The sequence below is a fragment of the Pelophylax lessonae genome (genome assembly GCF_965119305.1).
Source record: "Pelophylax lessonae genome assembly, chromosome: 4".
Taxonomy (NCBI): Eukaryota; Metazoa; Chordata; class Amphibia; order Anura; family Ranidae; genus Pelophylax; species Pelophylax lessonae.
This window is the reverse complement of record NC_138771.1, coordinates 465,445,712-465,466,435: the sequence shown is the minus strand read 5'-3', so window position 1 is coordinate 465,466,435 and position 20,724 is coordinate 465,445,712. Positions and strand designations below refer to the sequence as shown.

The window sequence follows — 20,724 nt, the reverse complement described above, 5'->3', positions numbered from 1 at the left end:
AGTCCCCATATACATAAGCGTGTGAAAGAAACTAAAATCTGCACCTCTAAATACAAAATTACCATAGAACCTTATTGGAAAAGAAAATGATCTATGAAATTATGTTAAAAGCCTTTAGGGAGACAAATGTCAAGTGCGCCAGACTTGTGGGCATTATCCTTAAAATTGCTAAAGGTCCCAAACGTGGTAAATTCATAAAAGATAGTCGAAAAAGCTATGGTGGGGCTGGAAGTGTAAAAGAAGGAGATATTCTTCGTGTAGTCCCATTTTGTGGTGGTGTTTGCCTATCCAAAAGCCCCCAATGACAGTAATAAAATCGTGACAGAGGTTTTGAACATTTCTTACCTTGCTAAAAAAATTATTTACGTGTTATATTAAAGTAGCGTATTCACATAATATATGTGGTGTGGTGTGTTGGGCTCTATTGTACAATGTGTTACAGTGTCATTCTCAATAAATGCCACTGCAGTGCACCACACACAGATCAAGTGTGCTGCCATGCATGTTGCCTCAATGCACAAATGTAAATGGGCTGTAAGGTTCGCAGAAGTTCTAGCTGCCTGGAAAACTAAAATGTATTTGAATGTGTGTTCTTAAAAATATCTTTTTTGAAAACACTTTCAAAGCACTGTCAGCTGTTGGACTTTCCAAAAAAAAAAGGTGTCTGAATGACAAAAATCATGATCAATTAAAAAATAAACTGGATAACTAAAGCCTATTTGAACATATGTTTTTGAATATATCCTTTTGTACTTAAAAAAGATGAAATGCATTCACACGAGCCAAAGCTTTTAATTTATGCATGTTTATGAACAAAAGGCATTAATCGGACGGAAGGAGTTAAGCTGCCCTTAATAAGGCAAACTAACCTAATGCTTTAATTAAAAACTGCAGTTGAATTGAGATGAGATACAAATGACGGTAATTAAGATCAGGTGGTATCTGGAGGGCAATTTTATTATTAATCTGAAAAATACCTCTGACTAATTAACTGGGAGAAAATCACCTTGTGGCTTGCAGTGTATATCAATATCACAACAGCAAGTACATAGATAGACTCGATTCGTTATTAAAGGCTGTCAGTGGGAGACCTTTCATTAGAAAAGATTCAATACAAGTCATTTATCACTGACACCTGACCAGAAAGCCAATAAACAAAACAGCATAAGATTTGTGGGGGAGAATGGGTCAACATTATAACAGTAAATACAACTACATTAACCTGATATCTTTGTATATTTGTTTGAAATACGATTTTCCAATCCTCTAATTATAGAAGAAATGCAAACTATAATGAAACCTAATTATATATAATACGTATATTAAAATATTTTCTAACCAGCCAAAAAATAATTGGAATTTAAGATACCTTAAAGTTGATATAAGGCTTTATACATCTCCTTTTCTTTTTTTTTTTAACATCTCTTTTTTTAATTTTTAACATATAAAGTATAACTAAAAGCAAAATTTTTTTAGACCTTAATAGAGTGCTGATCAGTTATAACCTCGGTCAGGTTTGTATTGCTGTATGTTTCCCAGTTATTACTGAAAACGGTACTGCAAAAGAGCAGACAAGACAAGGTACCTCTCTTGTCCTATGCATCCTATGTTCCTCATTAGAAATTAGGTTCACTTTGCTATGGAGGCCTTTTTTCAAAGTCCTCTAACCATCCTCTATGCCAAGGTTCTCCAAACTTTCCAAAGAACCAGTTTACTGTCCTTTAGACTTTAGCGTGGGGGGGTTCTCCAAACCCACCAAACAAAGAGCCAGTTTACCGTCCTTTTGACTGGGGGGGGGGGGGGCAGTGGGAGAAGGAAATGCCCCAGCATCAGTGGGTGTAAACAATTCCTCAGGCTTGGTGGTAAGTGGAATTAAAACAATTCAGAAGGAGGAGGAATAGTGCCCCATCATTGGTACTAATGGGAGGAATAGTGCCTCATTGTTGGTGTCAGTGGAAGAGTGGAAGGAAGGGTCCCTCATCATCGGTGTCAATGGGAGGAATAGTGCTCCATCCTTGGTGTCAGTGCGAGTGTAGCCAAGTGCCGCCAATCACAGTAGGAATTATGCCCCACTGTTGGTGTCAGTGGAAGGAATGTTGCCTCATTGTTGGTGTCAGTGGGAGGAATAGGGCCTAAAATCAGATCGAAGAATAGTCCCCCAAGGGCCCCAAAATGGCAAGCAAAGGGCCGCATTTGGCCCCCTGGCTACAGTTTGAAGACCACTGCTCTATGCAATGTGATGGTTTTACTGGTTAAAAAGGCACTCTCATTGGTAGGGGTGGCATAAGCACACTGATAGGCAGGTTTTGCCCTAAATTAAAATTTTAAGGTTTTGCCCTAAATATAAATTTTAAATATATGTGCTTTTTAGGTAGCACTTTTAGCTTTAGGCGAACAAATAAACATTTTTTTTCATTTATGAGGTTTTACAATCGCTACAACCAAATGCTCTCCAGAACCCTTCTGCAATACCAGGGGATCCTGCTCTATGACTACACCCTTATGCCTCATTTACACTGAGTGGTACAGTTCAGTATGGTAATGGTTCGGACACCTTGATCAGGTTTGCGTTTCCACTGCCAACAGTACTTCAGCTCAACAGTATCTCAACAGTATAGCTCCACCCTGTTGGTACGGTACGAATGTGCTTGGTACCCCAACGAAAGGGTCCCAAAAAAGTGGTACGGTAGGGTTTGGAATTAGGGTACCATTAACAACTTTTGACAATGGAAACGGCAAAAATTGCGTACCGAACCGAACTGTACCGCTCAGTGGAAACGAGGCATTACTGTACATTGCCAAACACTTGTATACCCCTTAAAATAATACAAATCTATACTGTATAGTATATAGTTTTTCTAGGTAGATATGACAAAATAGGGAAGCCAGGGTTATTCTGTTGTCCACTAAATACTTTTCACCCTATTTGTATGTTGTCTTGTCTTTCCACAAATACAGGCTTGGTTACCACCAACAGTCAGCGGTAATTGCCAGCAATTATAGAAAAAACATTGTTTAGTATTCACTTTATCAGCAGAGCAAAGTGAACAGCTTCCATCAGCTACAGCAAAGTCAACAAACGCTTGTGATCCTTGGTGATCATTAAAAGGGTCAGTCCACCCAAAATTGATATATAAATTTAATCACCACTGGCATCTTGTATCTCTCAGTGTCTCCAACATCAAGGCATCCCAGGCTAAATCGCTTATGTCGGTGAAGGAGGTCACACTCCAACGTTTGATATTTCATTCATTTACGTTACATAGAATGTAAAAAGATAAATGAGATGACTCATGCTGCAGCAAGGGAAATGTGACTCCATGACATGGGAGGGCAGAGATGTAAGTGGAGTTCTTGCTGCCGGAGTCCCTGTGAGATAGGAAGCCAGTGGGGAGTCCATAACTGAGGTCTCTCTTTGGGATGGGCTGACCTTTGAATGAATTTACACCCATAGAAAAGTAGTTTTATATGCAGAATACTATTTGATGTACTGTTCAGACTACATGTGTGTAAAGAGGTTATTGGAACCCCTTTCTAATGCACACTAATTATTCCCCAGTGATCATAAGTCTGAATCACTCACCATACAGTAAGTAGGCCAAACTTATTGAGGGATGTGAAGTGGCTTGACAGATGGCGCTGTAAAGGCAACATGCAGATTAGATATACTGTATCAGCAGCACACCTTCCACACCGAAACACTATTGTCCAGTCAAAGTTAAGATGAGATCTTATTTATATAGTAACTTCCACAATAATGTACTTTAAAGACTATAGGAGCATGCTGATGGGCACATTTTATGTTAAGGGTAACTCTAATGGGCACATTTTATGTTAAGGGGCACTCTGATGGGTACATATGTTACAGGGGCACTCTGATGGGGACACCTGATGTAATGTGGCAATCTGATGGGTACACCTAATGTAAAGGAGCACTCTGATGAGCAGACCTGATGTGATGGGGACACCTGATGTAAGGTGGCACTGTGATGGGGACACCTGACGTAAAGGGATCACTCTGATGGGGACAGCTGATGTAAAGGGGCACTCTGATGGGGACACCTGATGTAAGGGGGCACTCTGATGGGGACACCTGATATAAGGGGGTACTCTGATGGTAGCAACTGATTTATGGGGATAGTCTGATGGTGGCACCCACTCTAATGAATTACTCTAGTAGGGGCACCTGATGTTAAAGGGGAACACTAATTGGCACATTTACATTTACAGAGTATTACCAGAGTATGTGGAAGAAACAGTAACAAAAGCCCCAGAGAGCATGTCTTGCACCAAAAAAAGGAAAGCCGATGCATACAATCTTTCATAGCATAGCACAGACTTGGAATTCAGACCTCGGGAGTATTTACTAAAATTGGAGCAGACGGAATCTGGTGCAGCCGTGCATACTAACTAATCAGCTTCTAACTTCAGTTTGTTCAATTACGCTTTGACAATGAAACCTAGGTGCTAAGTGGTTACTATGCCCAGCTGCACCAGATCCCTTGCCTCAAAGCATCAAAGAGAGTGCAGCGCCTATTTCTGTTAAAGGATAAGTTCACCTTCGGGAACATTTTACATGTTCCACACGTTTTTATGGTGAAACATGTAACATGTGTCCACTGCAGCAGCCGCTCGGGGATCCGCTGCCTCTGTGTGACAGCAGTATGGGGAGAGGTTCCCCGTACCAGCTGTCACTTTTGGAAAACAGAGTTCTGTGAATGAATGAACTACAAGTACTGACATCCTTTGCGGCTGTCAGTTTGTAGTTCTCAATGAACTACCAGAGCGCTGTTGAGCACTGTGGTAGTTCATTGATTCTTTATGTCAGTGAGAAACTGCCTGGCCGTATGATGTACAGCTGACACTAACAGTCTGCAGGAGTTCTGCATGGCACCAGTGATCTGCTGATCCCTAATGCAATGCTTTCCAGGTTTTTTTTTTTTTTTTAAAGAAAAGCAGTACCTGCAAAAAAAACAAATGTGCATTTATTTATTTATTTATTTTTTTTAAAGGTGAACTTATCCTTTAATGCTTCCCCTGCTTGGGAGAATGATAACACCTCAACCTATACAGTAGTTTCAAAATTCAGGTGCCAGGTGTGCAGGAGTTAGACTAACAATAGTATGTAACTCAAAAATGGCAAGTTCCAGGTGTAACCCACTACCTTCAACAGTGTCAAGAATCATCCAATTTTGGTAAGCAAGAGTTGTAACAGGTGGAACACCAGAAGCTCAGGGGATAAAAGATTAATGTGAGTTTATTTTTGTCCTTCTGTAATATAACATTTCTGTTCTGCAGACAGGACGTTTCTCTACCTGATTGCACCCTTCCTCACCTGAAGCAACAAGGGAAGGTAGTTTTAATTAAATCTAAACAAGTTTGCTTGTCTCAGGAGTGTGCAGAAGGTTATTAGTAGAGAAAAAGGTTTATATTACATTCAGAGGTCTCTTAGCTGCTTATACAGTAAAAATACGCTATATTAAAAAATGTTGCTCAATAGGCACCGATGGTTGACAGTCTAATACGGTAGTGCTGAACCCTAGTACGTTGTACTTTAGGCCCGCTAACAGGAAATTTCCCTGGTTGGGAGCAAACTGCATTTAATCATTAGGTAAGAAAAGCATCACTAAAGCCTAGTACACACTGCTTGTTATTTTCGTTCAACCCAGTGAGCTGAAGGAAAAAAACTGACAGCTCAGGTCAAAGCCGCTGCACTAACAATCCAATGTTAGTACAGCAATCTCCCCTGCTGTTCTGTTGTGTTCTGACAGGGAACCCCCTAGAACACTCTGTTCAGTGCTTTCAGCCATTCAACGTCTTCTGTCAAACCGGCTGCCATACACACACAGGCTAAATGTCAGCCGGTTTCTATTGAACCGACCAATGCCGCCCAATTACATCCCGTGTGTATGGGGCATTACACTATACCTCCAACTTTATGAAATGATAAAGACAGATACCTTTTAGCGCACAGTATGTAGGCAAAGGAGATGTCCCTGCACGACCCCTGTTACATAAACTACAAAGATCTAGTATGTAGAAAATGATTGGTTAAACCACACAAGTGCAACATGCCACATTTTGTAATAAAATATTGCATTTTATATAGAACTAAAAAAGGGACAGCTGAAGTTGCATGAGGAACAGAGGGATTTCGACAGACAGTTGGGAGCTATGTTTATATTAGCCAGCTACACTTGTCCTCCAATCTCTTATTGGGCACTTGAACCCTGGGGTGTTTTGTAATGCAAAATCCCAACCAGCTTCCTGGTTGTTGGTTCTGGCTCCTATCATCTCGTGTACCTTATTACTGGTCCATTATTGTGATGGGTTATATTTCTAAGAAATAGTAAGGAACACGAGGCGGAGAAGGACAGGCTAGTGCTGCAAACTGAAAGCGGATATTCCATATTACAATGTACCCTTGGTTTGGGAGTCCTGGAAAGCTCTACAGGAGATTAAAGGATGTGTGAAAAAAAACCTTCTAGTAGGTGTTAGTTCTGCATTAACAGATATTCTCCCCCCTTCCCACACACACACACACACTTTAAGGTAGCCTGTTAACCAAAAAATATTCTTATTCATCCTTTCCAAAAGTGTACATGGAATGGGATGAACCACTGACCTATGTGGGGGACCAGGAGAACGACACTCTCCAAATTGTCTGTTGCTGTGAAAGACTCCATTCGGCAATATCTGCACACTGTAGTTACATTCTGCAGAACAATCAGTAAGGTAACAAAGTCCCTTTAGTAGTGACAGTCAGCAGTACCATTAGGATCTCTGTTTAAAATCCCCACAATAAAAATTAGGTATTCTTTAAAGACTTTAAAAACGCTTCCTGAAAGCTTCATAAATACTTTGCCAAACCTTGGCCTACACAATATGTGTAGCTGACAGCCGTATGAACAAGGCCTAGCTCCTTCTCAATATCACCCCTGAATAGTTTGATATAGGCCATCAAATCTCACACTTCATATTGCTTTCCCATTGTATGCAACCCAGACAGAAAAATGTAATGAATGATGAATGCTAAATGTATGAAAATCAACTTTTAATAATTTCGCAAGCAAAAACTCACATACTAGACAATTCTCTAATAGTACCGCACACAGCTGAAGGTCAAGCATTGTGCAGTCTGTATCTAGAATATGTGGTTTAATATGGCTTGAATAAAGCAAGCTTTTTTAAAATAATCCTGCTGCGTGTGTTACAAATGAGCCATGGTCAGCAGAGTATTAGAATGTAAAGCTTTGTTTCCTTATAGGTTTTCTTCAGCAAGATACAAAATGGTCATGTATACCATTATTCTACTAAGAGGGTACCTTCATCAGAACAGGGGTATATAGATTATATCCAAATCAAGATTAAAAAAGCAATTTAGCCTCATCTAACAGCTAAAATGGAAACCAAATTTGAGCAAAGTTATTGGGATTCTTTATTGAATATTGAAGTCATCACAGACAGGAAAATTATTTTTCTGTGATGCAATACCTACTAATGTGCCAGAGAAAATTCCACCTCCAAGGTCTTTAAAGTACAACAGTACCTTTTTACAGTTTTACTTTAATAAGTTGCCCCAGGCCTACTAAGTGTTATTCATAACTTTAACCCAGATCCAGTACTCTTCACTGTATGACCCTGCTCAGAACCATACAGCCTTTTCGGTTTGTACTCCACAGCCTCAATCATTCCTATGGGTAAATTGTACTCCAATCGACCACTGGAGACAACCATTTGGCAGAAAAAGTTTCTCTTCTGCCAGAAAAAAATCTTGCCCCTCTCTCTTTTTTTTTTTCAGTCTACAGAATGTACACAGTTTTTTAAGTTGTCTGTGATGCATGCACAATCAAATACAACCAAGGCTTACTCCTGCCATTTGTAAGATGCGAAAAATGGAGCTGGGTGCAGGGACAAGAAAATTCCAGCCACATACACAGGGGTTGCATCAGAAGCCACCTGCTATTGGCTGAAGAGAGAAAATGCTGAAGGTTCAGTTACACTTAAAATGCTGGTAGGATCACACAGGCGGTTTGATCAGGTCTGCCTGTTAGTTTTTCAGGTGGACCTGATTGGAAGGTCCATGCATTCTTATGGACAGGCAGGTGTTAATGGACATGTGTCTGTTTACACCCACCCACCCACCTCGAGATTTGATCCAGTCAGCTAAAAAAAACATAAAGGGATCTGTCTTCTTCTGTTTAGGTGGATCGGATTGGAGGGTAGTCAGGTGTAAACAGACAGCAGAGTCCATTTACTCCTGGCTGCCCATAGAGCAGAACAGGCTCTGCCTGTGTCTGCTCTGCAGAAACTGAACAGACACGGATGTTTCAACCGCCTGCTCTGCTCCAAATAGCAGGGGATCTGTAAGTTGATCCCCTGGTGAGCGGAGTAGAATCCACCCCATGTGAAAGGGGCCAAAGGGCAGCACATTGACTGATTTGTTATTTATATATAATGCATTTATACTTTAGGAAGTAACTGGATGAATTACTCCATTCGAATCCTACCAGTGTAGATATTTATCCGATGAGTGCTATTCTAACCTCAAGAGAATTATAGACTAATGGCTGAAATTTTCCAATCCAGCCAGCAGCCTTTCTCAGCCATGGTGTCTGCAACCATCTACAATAAATCACAGAAGGACAATTATCTAATGGGGACAGTTCCCTATGAGTACATAAATAAACAAGCTATGACAACTGCTTCTGTGAGACCTAACTGGACTGGATGCATTTTTTAACTCTACTGATAAAAACGTAATGTAATGCTCTCAAAGCCTCACAACAGGCATGGTTCACAAAGCCTAACATACATATGGTAATTTCACAAATGTACCTTAATTGCTTCACTTTGCAGTTGAAAATTGATTTTTTTTTTACTTCAGTAAAGCCATTATCGCATAGATCTTTTCCATGGCTAACATACAGAAGGGGAAGTGGGGCAGTGGCCTCTGGTACTACGAGATACCTAGTTCCAGGAAAGAGGCAAGGATTTAGAGGATCACCTAAAAAAGCATGTACATAGCTACAGCAGCCCCTAAATGTCCAGATATGGCCTACCTCCCACATATTCCAACTTGTCAGTGAGGCTACCTATCATAGTGATAGGCCAACAGGAATGTGGAAGGAGAGACTTAGCAGTAAACTCTGATGCTTCAAATCAGAATGCCCTGCCACTTGGCGGTAGTGACAAGAAGGTTTGTGAGGCTGCTGCTGGTACATACACCTCTGGGTGAACTTATACATGCAGCGGTTTGCTCCCTTTCACCTTAACAGAGTCTCTTTTAAAGTAAAAATACACTATATTGCCAAAAGTATTGGGGTGCCTGCCTTTACGCACATGAACTTTAATGGCATCGCAGTCTTAGTCTGTGGGGTTTAATATTGAGTTTGCCCACCCTTTGCAGCTATAACAGGTTCAACTCTTCTGGGAAGGCTGTCTACAAAGTTCAGGAGTGTGTCTATGGTAATGTTTGACCATTCTTCCAGAAGGGCATTTGTGAGGTCAGGCACCGATGTTGGACGGGAAGGCCTGGCTCGCAGTCTCTGCTCTAATTCATCCCAAAGATGTACTATCAGAGTTCAAGACTCTGTGCAAGCCAGTCAAGTTTCTTCACCTCAAACTCACACATCTATGTTTTTATGGACCTTGTTTGTGCACTGGTGCGCAGTCATGTTGGAACAGGAAGGGGCCATCTCCAAACTCTTCCCACAAAGTTGGGAGCATGACATTGTGCAAAATGTCTTGGTATGCTGACACCTTAAGAGTTCCCTTCACAAAAACTAAGGGGCCAAGCCCAACCCCTGAAAGACAACCCCAAACCATAACCCCTCCTCTACCAAATAATATGGACCAGTGCACAAAGCAAGGTCCATAAAGTCAAGGATGAGCGAGTTTGGGGTGGAGGAACTTGCCTGGCCTGCACAGAGTCCAAACCTCAAATCGAGAGAACACCTTTGGGATGAATTAGAGCGCAGACTGTGAGCCAGGCCTTCTCTCCAACAGGAAGCGTTAAAGATGTTAAAGCTGCAAAGGGTGGGCCAACTCAATGTTGAACCCTACGTGTATTGGCAGACGTCCCAATACTTTTGACAATATAGTATAACTCCAAACTGATAAAATTAAAGGTGCTGTAAATGCATCTGATCTGTGCGGTAATGTCCTCGAAAAACTGAAAAATCTTTTAAATTGTAAAAAAAAAAAAAAAAAAATGCCTTGCAGCCTTAAGGATTACTGGTAGATTTAAATCCTATGCTTAATGTCATATCTACTACAGTTCGACTATAACTATGGGTTCCAATTATGCCAGAATAGAAGTCATACGAGTTGGTGATAAAATATCGCTTTGTGAGGTAAAATTATTCAGAAGCTGGCCATACAATGGCAACTGGATAAAGCAAATCATCCCTTACATTTTTGGGTGAAATCGCCAAAAAGACATAGGTTCAAAATTGCTCAAAATTCAAACCTGGTGGAAAAATCAGATCAATTCTAAAAACATTAACATTGTTTTCCTCTGTTTTCAAATTGATCTTTCAATGAACTGTACTGAAGCTGTCAATTTATTGCCCAACTTCGACTTTACAAATAGACTAAATTGTGTTGTTCGATTGAACTAGTGGGAGGTAGATTACTAAGCTTCAGGTGATTATGTGAAAGTGGATGGGAAATGGTTGGAATCGACTGAAAAATTTCCACATGTATGGCCAGCTTAAAAATGATCCAAATCCAAGAGCAAAAATGTTTTAAATGGGCCAGTATTTGGTCACACTTGCATGGGAACGTGGCTGCCTGCATAAACTATTGTTACATATGTTGTATAAGCTTGAATGTAAGTCTGGTAGTTTTATGTGTCCTGCTTATTTACCTGGGAAACCCAGGTATGGGGAGAATGTTAAAGTACCCAATCAGGTGTGGTGGAAAATTCTTAAATGCAGGCTGCTTATTATATATAGGGCTAAGTTCCTGTCACAAATACCTGTCATCAATCAGCAAGTAAGCTTCCCCCCCCCCTTTGTCGCAAGCGTTTGTTCATGGTAGGTCACCCCTGGATCCCGGGGGGGGGGGGGGGGGGCTTTGGTATTGTAGAATATGTGAATTTGATTGAGTTTATTGATGTCTAAGCCCTTTTTATTGTTTACTGTTGTTTTTGGTTTAAAGCATGGTTATTTAAAATTTTGTGAAACCAACATAAAGTGCCACGGCCAAAATGTTTATGCAAACTCTGGTGTGGAGTATTTTTCTCTATTATTATTAGAATGGTTGTCTCTGGGGGTTATACATTTGGTTAATATGTTATGTGCAGCCTGCATCCCCATGTAATATATTGCTTATCATTCCTTAGAGGAAGCTGTATTAGTTTTCACTTTTACGGCTAGAATATTTTTAGCAAATACAGAAATCGCCTAATGCCCTTGCCAGAAATGCAGGGTGCTAAAGCATGTCATTTCCTGCAAGCTGAGCTGAAAGCACAAACTATCTTATCTGTAAAATAGTAATTCCCCCAATGCAATACAGATAAGGAAAGGAAGACATGTTTGAAAACCAGCATGGATGAAAACCATGGCATGCTACATAGATACAGTGAATTGAGTGTTGTCATTTAAGGATTTGACAGCAAGTACGTTATTGGCACGATCATCAAGTGAAAATAAAAGGAAAAAAGTCTGGAAAGAGGAATATCTCCTCCAGCTACCTCAGCTAAGGACTATTAAGTTGCAATAAATTACATTTTTGTTTTGTGAATATATTATTATTATTATATAGGATTTATATAGCGCCGACAGTTTACGCAGCGCTTTACAACTTGAGGGTAGACAGTACAAATATAATACACTTTAATACAGTAGGAATCAGAGGGCCCTGCTCGTTAGAGCTTACAATCTAAGAGATTAATCTAATGAGACATGCTTTAAACAGCTAAATGGGCATCATGGTACCATCAAAGCAGGAACGAACATCTGTCAAGTTTGAGAACCGATAACACCTGGCTCATCAACTGAAATCTGATAACACCCAGGACATTGATTGCAAGTCTTCTTCCTCCTCAATTCTACCTTATTTTTCTATTGCTGTATTATGTCTCTATTTCTTTGAATACTTTTTTCTGTAAATATTTTACTTGCACCAACTTTGACCTTTTCATCATTAAAAAAAACATATTTTGAAAAGTATTAACCTTGTCCCTTAATGCAAGCTAAAAAGAGCCTGTCTCTTGAAGAGTGCTACTGTATAGGATAAATCCTATGAATATACCTGTCTGTGGTGACAGTGTGTGTTACAGATGATTATTCTAAAATCATAATTGATATTGCTAGAATTACGACCTTCGTCATGCTCCGACCAAATTGAGGTGGTGGCATTTAAAGGGTTAATTGCTTTATTAGCCCAGTGACAATCGCTCTTGGCCTGCTGGCACCTAGATTGTGGTCCCAGGAGCTGGAAATCTTTGTGCAGGGTGCAGTTGAGAGTGGCATTGTTACGTAAGTGACAGCGTGGCGTGAGATTGGCCAGTCCTTTGTCACGCGTTAGTGGGAAGAGCAGGGATCTGATACCCACGTCTGTTACAGCTAAATGGGCAATTCCACGTCTGAATTCATAAAAAAAACAATATTAACACATATGCAATAACTCAATAACTCATTGAACATAGGGAGATAAAAATAACAAATAGAGTCCATTCGCCCTTGATGGACGAAGCCCCAAGAGTCATGGACAACAAACTGTCTAGATTGCCTCCAGCTATACTTCATGTATGATAGCAATTATATTTACAGTATGTATACTAACTTATCTCCAACCTGAGTGCATCTTATTAATACAGTACACTTGTTTTGTCTTTGAAGCCTACAAACAGCTGCCAAATATTCCTTGAAGTAATTTGTCAAAGCGAGGATGTGAGATAAGATTTGAATTAAGAGATTCCTTTTCAAATTGTCATGTTATCAGAGATGCCATCATTTTGGGAATTCAATCACACTGACAAGCTACTCTATAAGCTTCTCTCTGTGCACGTAATTTAAGGAAACATGAAGAAGGCTGTCTGTGGCCTCAGTTCTTCTGCAGGGAATTGTCATCTTGGCTTGGTTAAAGGGATATCAAACAACAGGTCTATTTAGAATTGAGGCATGTTGGTACTAGAGTGGGAAAATTATTATTAAAGTTGTTTCTGTTTCTATAAATGTACACTATATATGAAAGTAATCAGCTAAGTGCAAATAATTTTATTAATTTAAGTGGAATTAAAGTTACAAAATAAAAAAATGCAAACAGGCAGGGTTCACAATGTCTCTTCTGTAGTGCAGCTTGGTTTACATACCAGCACACTGCATGTGTGCCAGGGTGACTGCATTTCTGCAAATGTGCTGGAAGTGATGTCATCCCATGCCATCCAATCAAGATGGCCAAAGACCAGCATCCAGAAGAGCCTGGGGAGAATATGTTGACGCTGACGATGACGCCAGGACCTCACAAGTGTCGGACCATTGTAACATAGGTAGTATTTTTATCTTTGATTTCATTTTAAAGCTAAAGTGGTTGTAAACCCTCACATATACCCTGTGAAGTGACTGGCCTTAGGTGATACACAGAGATTAAACAAATCGGCCTATATAAGTTGTACCTGTCTAGCTGCAGTCTTCTATTCTCTACATCTGTTCAAAGTGCTTAAATATAAAGCTTGTCTGAAAGTTCAGAAAAAAGAGGGTGGAGAGCTGAAGTTACAGTCTGGAGACCTCTGACACCTGGAGGGAAGGGACACACCTCCCTTCAAATAGCTCCCAGGAAGAGAGTTGAGACGGTCAATCTGCTGGAGCTCCCTCCCCTGTCACCATTTTTCTCTTGGTGTCAGGAAAGCTTGTCAGAAGTGATTCATACTGATAGCAGAGGAACAAAGCAGCAGAAAGAACATAACATACATAACAGATTCATTAGGCGAGAACCTATTGGCAATCCAAAACAAAGGGTTCTTTAGCAAATTCCACTCACATTTTAAAAAAAAAAAACAATAATATGCAAAACAAAAAAAAAAACAATTGAGCATAGCCAAGCTTGACTAAACAACCATTTAACCAGTATCTGCCATTAATTCACTGCACCCTGATTGTTTTAATTATAACTTTAGACTGTATACTACACTTCATTTGCATAAACATGCCTGGATTTTATAACGCTCATAGCTGGAATGGGCTACAAGACCATCACCAAGCAGCTTAGTGAGAGGGTGATAACAGTTGGTGCGATTATTCGCAAATGGAAGAAACACAAAATAACTGTCAATCTCCCTTGTTTTGGGGCTCCATGCAAGATCTCACCTCGTGGAGTTTCAAAAATCATGAGAATGGTGAGGAATCAGCCAAGAACTACACAGGAGAATCTTCTTAATGATCTTAAGGCAGCTGGGACCATAGTCACTAAGAAAACAATTGGAAAAACACTACGCCGTGAAGGACTGAATTTCTGCAGTGCACACAAGTCCCCCTGCTCAAGAAAGCACATGTACAGGCCCGTCTGAAGTTTTCTAATGAACATCTAAATAATTCAGAGGAGAACTGGGTGAAAGTGTTGTGCTCAGATGAGACCGAAATCAAGCTCTTTGGCATCAACTCAATGCACCATGTTTGGAGGACGAATGCTGCCTATGACCCCAAGAACACCATCCCCACTGTCAAACATGGAGGTGGAAACATTATGCTTTGGGGTGTTTTTCTGCTAAAGGGACAGGACAACTTCACCGCATCAAAAGGACAATGGGCGGGGTCATGTGCCGTCAAATCTTGGGTGAGAACCTCTTCCCACAGCCAGGGCATTAAAAATGGGTCGTGGATGGGTATTCCAACCTGACAATGACCCAAAACACACTGTCAAGGCAACAAAGAAGTGGCTCAAGAAGAAGCACATTAAGGTCCTGGAGTGGCCTAGCCAGCCTCCAGACCTTAATCCCATAGAAAATATGTAGAGAGAGTTGAGGGTTCAGGGTACCAAATGTCAGCCTCGAAACCTTAATGACTTGGAGAGGATCTGCAAAGTGGAGTGAGACAAAATCCCTCCTGAGATGTGTGCAAACCTAGTGGCCAACTACAAGAAACGTCGGACCTCTGTCATTGCCAGCAAGTGTTTTGCTACTAAGTACTAAGTCATGTTTTTGTGAAGGGGTCAAAAACGTATTTCAATCATTAAAATGCAAATCAATTTATAACTTTTTTGAAATACGTTTTTCTGGATTTTTTTTTTTTTTGTTATTCTGTCTCTCACTGTTAAAATAAACCTACCATTAAATTTATAGACGGGTCAAATACTTCTTCCCCTCACTGTAAATGTGACAGTAAATAAGAAGGGGCATTCCTCTGGTAGGGTCAATGGCCTGAATAAAAATATTCTTTTTAGTAAAGCAGACAAATAGAATTTTTGTATTTACTGTACAATCCTTTTCTCGAAGTCCATTAAGGGACACAGCTGGATGATAATTAAGCAACGTAGGGTTAAACTGCTGCCTGTCTAGGCCAGCCTCCTAGATGCTATAACCCCTACTAACTTATATCTGCTCACTGGTAGCAAGCAATCCAAAGAATAACATTGCTTATGAAGGGAGGGAGCTATGTCCTTCAGTGGACTCTAGAAAAGTATTTGATAGTGAGTATAAAAATAATATTTTCTTTATTCTGCATTGAAGGACACAGCTTGATGACAATTAAGCAATGTATGGATGTCCAAAAGCAGTCCAGGGGGAAAGGCACAAATAAACACAGGCAAAACAGCCCAAACATAAAAAAATGGCAAGGGGGAAACAATGGTCATAAACAGCCGCTTGCAGGGCTTTTTGACTGAAACTAGCATTTGAGGAGGCAGATACATCAAACTCATCAAAGAAAATGTGTGACTAGGAGTGGGTTTTAGTGGGAAGAGGAGGCACTTTACCATGCAACTCATAGTCCTGCAAAAAAACCTGTCTAATCAACTTAGAAGTGGTGGAAATGAAAGCCAGAGAACCCTTTTTTAGGATCTTCTAGAACAGTGATGGCAAACCTTGGCACCCCAGATGTTTTGGAACTACATTTCCCATGATGCTCATGCACTCTGTAGTGTAGTTGAGCATGATGGGAAATGTAGTTTCAAAACCTCTGGGGTGCCAAGGTTCGCCATCACTGTTCTAGCTAGAATAACAAACAGGGTGTCTGTGTACCTAAAAATGCAGTTGATGAGAATAAACCATAACAGCCTTCACCACGTTTAAACAATGCAAAGAGTTAGGGTGAACTGGAGCAGCACACAACAATAATAACACAATATACCCATCAAGGTAAAAAGCAGAGACCACTGGGCAAAAAGAAGGTTCTTGGTCTCTAAACAACCTTGTCCGCCAACAGGTACACATCCAGCATTATCACCCAATGTAGACATATGCTTTTAAAACTGCCAGTTCTCTACTTTGGTAATGTGCACCATGGAGATAGCTGGAATTTGAAGCTAAGGCCAAGCCGGTATAGATTCTACTTTCATTTCTGCCACAACACTCTTGGTGGGTACTTGGATGGGAAGATATAAATATCGCCAGCTTTCGCATTCACAGATAGCTGTAAAAATGCAAAAGGATTTCTAACCTTTTCCTTCCCCATCCAAAACTAAAAAAGTCTTGGCTGGTGGGCACCCTATATCACACTTTTAAAATGTAGTTAAAGTCAAAACGTTTTTTTTTTTTTTTAATTTTGGATAGCTTAGCAAACAGTTAGAACCTGATTTTTTCAGAACAGGAATAGAGAGGAAATCTTCCAACTGGGACACCTGTTCTAGTAACAGCTAATAGGGGTTTTACTTCACTTTGGAGATATTTTCTCTCATTTCCTGTTGTGAAGGTAAAAATGAAGAGAAATCCCAGCAATGGGCACAGATGGCTAAAACCTAATAGTGTTTTAACCCTTTCTTACTTTATCCAAATCGAAAAAAATTGGCTTTGGATATACTGTACTTTTCTTTTTTTTTTTTGCAAAGACAATACACCACCTTTAAATGTATCAGGCAAAGGAGCAACACTTTGTAAATGTAAAATAAATGTAAATGTTACCTAAAACTCGCAATCTGTCTGCCCCAACAACCACTTCCTTCTCGTCTGCAGAAAACAAAAGCTTCCCTTCATTTGATGTTACCTCCAGGCTCTTTCCACGTGCCTGAATACCCTCTGATCCTGCAAGAGAAAGAAGTAACAGAATTAAACAATAGGATGTGAATTGCTCTTACCACTTCATACTTAACTGCATGTAAACATTACAGATGTATATCTCCTCGCAGCTGCACGCTCACCAACTGTCACTCTGAAAAATAGCGCCATTAAAGCAGAACTCCAGGCAAACTTAAGAACAATCCAAGTGAACATTCACTGACAAACTGCTGAATTTATTTTTAAACTGTTCTGTGTTGTAATCCTTCTTCATATTAGAGTGGAACTAAATCAACCAATGTTTCCCAAAACAGATACATTTAGGGAATGCCCTGAACGATACAATGCCTTGAAAAAGTATTCATACTCCTTGAAATTTTCCATATTTTGTCATGTTACAATCAAAAACGTAAATGTATTTTCTTGGGATTTTATGTGATAGACCAACACAAAGTGCCTCATGTTTGTGAAGTGGAAGGAAAATGATGAATGGTTTTCAAAATGTTTTACAAATAAATATCTGAAAAGTGAGGTGTGCATTCGTATTCAGCCCCCTTTACTCGGATACCCCTAACAAAAATCTAGTGGAATCAATTGCCTTCAAAAGTCACCTAATTAGTAAATAGATTCCACCTGTGTGTAATTTATCCTCCGTATAAATCCAGCTGTACTGTAAAGCCCTCTGAGGTTTGTAAGAGAAAAAAATAAAAGAAAAAAATAGCTTTGAACATCTCATGGAGCATTGTTCAATCAATCATCCGAAAATGGAAAGAGTATGGCAAAACTGAAAACCTACCAAGAAATGGCCATCCACCTAAACTGACAAGGAGAGCATTAATCAGAGAAGCAGCCAAGAGGCCCATGGTAAATCTGGAGGCACTGCAGAGATCCACAGCTCAGGTGGGAGAATCTGTCCACAGGACAACTATTAGTCGTTCCACAAATCTGGCCTTTATGAAAGAAAGGCAAGAAGAAAGCCATTGTTGAAAGAAAGTCCTGTTTGCAGTTTGCAAGAAGCCATGCGAGGGACACAGAAAACATGTGGAAGAAAGTGCTCTGGTGAGATGACACCAAATTTGAACTTTTTGCCTAAACGTAAAATGCTATGTGTGGCGGAAAACTAACACTGCACATCATTCTGAATACACCATCCCCACCGTCAAACATGGTGGTGGCAGGATCATATTGTGGGGATGCTTTTCTTCAGCAGGGACAGGGAAGGCAGAAGTTCACCTTCCAGCAGGACAACAACCTTAAACATACAGCCAGAGCTACAATGGAATGATTTAGATCAAAACATAATCTTGTGTTAGAATGGCCCAGTCAAAGTCGAGACCTAAATCCAATTGAGAATCTGTGGTTGAAAATTGCTGATCACAGACGCTCTCTATCCAATCTGACAGAGCTTGAGCTATTTTGCAAAGTAGAATGGGCAAAAATTTTACTCTCTAGATGTGCAAAGCTGGTTGAGACATCCCCGAAAAGACTTTGTAATTGCAGCGAAAGGTGGTTCTACAAAGTATTGACTCAGAGGGGCTGAATACAAATGCACGCCACACTTTTCAGATATTTATTTGTAAAAAATGTTGAAAACTTTTTATCATTTTCCTTCCACTTCACAATTATATACCACTTTGTGTTGGTCTATCACATAAAATCCCAATAAACACATTTACATTTTTGGTTGTAACATGACAAAATGTGGAAGATGTCAAGGGGTATGAATACTTTTTCAAGGCATTGTAACTGTAAGAGTTACTTATGTTAGCTCTCACCTGAATTGTTAAGCCATCAAATGGGTGGTGTCATAACTGATTACATTTGCAGAATCATGACAACTGCAGACCAGACAGAGGCAAAGATGGCAACTTTACTAGCTGTTAAGACTTTGAAGGTTTTATTAAAAATACTGTACATAAAACATATAGGTAACGTGTGTATTGCAGCACTAAAACAGTAATGAAATACAAAATGCAAAAAAATTACAAAAAAGGTGCTAAAATGAAGAGTCTATATCAAATGAAAAACACAGTATATGTGAAAGTATTGCAATCCTAAATGAAGTCTTGAAAGAAAACACAGCTGAGATGCTGAATAAAAAACAACTTTCTTTCCAATGGTCACCACGTAAAGAATGTGTTCTTACCAGAATGGAATGACTCCACTACAGAAGCTCATTAGCCTATTGTAAACACTTCCTTCAGGGAACAGTCTGAATCACAATACTTGGCTTCAACATATCAGTATGGCTCAGTCTCCAGGGTAGATAGAATCAGTAGTGACTAAAATATACTCACATGATAAAAACAGGTATGCACATAGAAAAGCACCATCCCGGCCTGTACAGCAAAAGTTCCAAACCCCAAGAAGCGTAGGCTCCGCCCAACGCGTTTCATCACACAAGACGTCACCCCGGGGCATCGTTTTAGCCAGATTTATTTCGCTTAGATTTCATGTAGATATCCATGCAATACATGGTCACTAATGATTCTATCTTGATATGGACTCTTCATTTTAGTACTCTCTTTTTAATTTATTGCATTTTGTATTTCATTACTTTTTTAGCGCGGCAATACACACGTTACATATTTGTTATATAGTTTATCTTAATATTTGTTGCCAGCGGCTGTTTATATCCACCCATGCATTTTCTACTTTCTGTTTTTAAAATATATCATATAGTCATTACACCAGTAAATTTGTAATTTAAAGCAGAACTTCACCCAAATGAGGAAGTCCTGCTTTATGCCCTACCCCACCATTCTCTATAACGTTTGGTACTTTTTTGGGGGGTTTTTTTGGGGGGGGCAGGCACTTAGTTTTGATAGGTACCCGCTCCAACTTCTGCTTGGATGACCTAAGTGATTCAAATGAAAGTTTGCTCCCCCACACCCTGTTGCCTGCAGCCTTGCGGAACACATTACAGGCCCCAGAAGGCTGCAGGACCATTCAAAGTGTAGTGCAGCTCACGCATGCACACTGGGAAGCCAGCTGTGAAGCCGCAAGGAGTCAAAGCTATCTTCCTACAGTGAACATGCCAGAACCAGGAACTCAAAGACCGGCGAAGAACTGACCTAGATGAGGAAGGCACTGGATCCTTGGACAGGCAAGTGTCTTTTTATTAAAAGTCAGCAGCTACAGTATTCATTTTTTTTTTCTTTCTACTGTAAAGGCCCTGTCCTGTGTAAAAGGTAATGTTCTTCAAACTGACCTTTTCATTCTATTCTGCAACTACTGTAGTTATTTTTTAAAACCAACAAATCATTCATTTTTTTCACATTTTTTAATCCCAAGAGGGATTTTGTATCTAAATACTGTACTGTAACCGTGAGCCATGGGTTTGGCTTGCAGTTACAGTGTGGTCCTATTGACCTTGGGCTTCATTTGTGGCAAACTCTAAATTGGCAACTCAGAAAGTACTGAAACAGGAACATCTGCACAACAACCAGGTAAGTAGCATTTTCAGAAGAAGGTTAGCAATGGCAACTTACACACATCCCTTGTATTAGGTTTGTTTAACCATCCCCTGCAGGCCTGTTACATTTTTAATCAGTGGGAGAACCCAAACT

The 20,724-nt window shown here is 40.0% G+C and overlaps 1 protein-coding gene across 5 annotated transcripts in view; it reads right to left on the bottom strand.

Moving 5' to 3' along the window:
* Positions 1-20,724, bottom strand: part of SGCD (sarcoglycan delta) — a gene marked incomplete at its 5' end in the record, with an annotated part of 1,184,416 nt that overhangs the window by 103,432 nt on the left and 1,060,260 nt on the right. For all 5 annotated transcript variants that reach the window (XM_082254622.1, XM_082254623.1, XM_082254621.1 and 2 more), the window contains one exon: positions 17,063-17,182. In XM_082254622.1, coding sequence (XP_082110748.1) covers positions 17,063-17,182 — 120 coding nt within the window. The remainder of the gene's footprint in view (positions 1-17,062; positions 17,183-20,724) is intronic.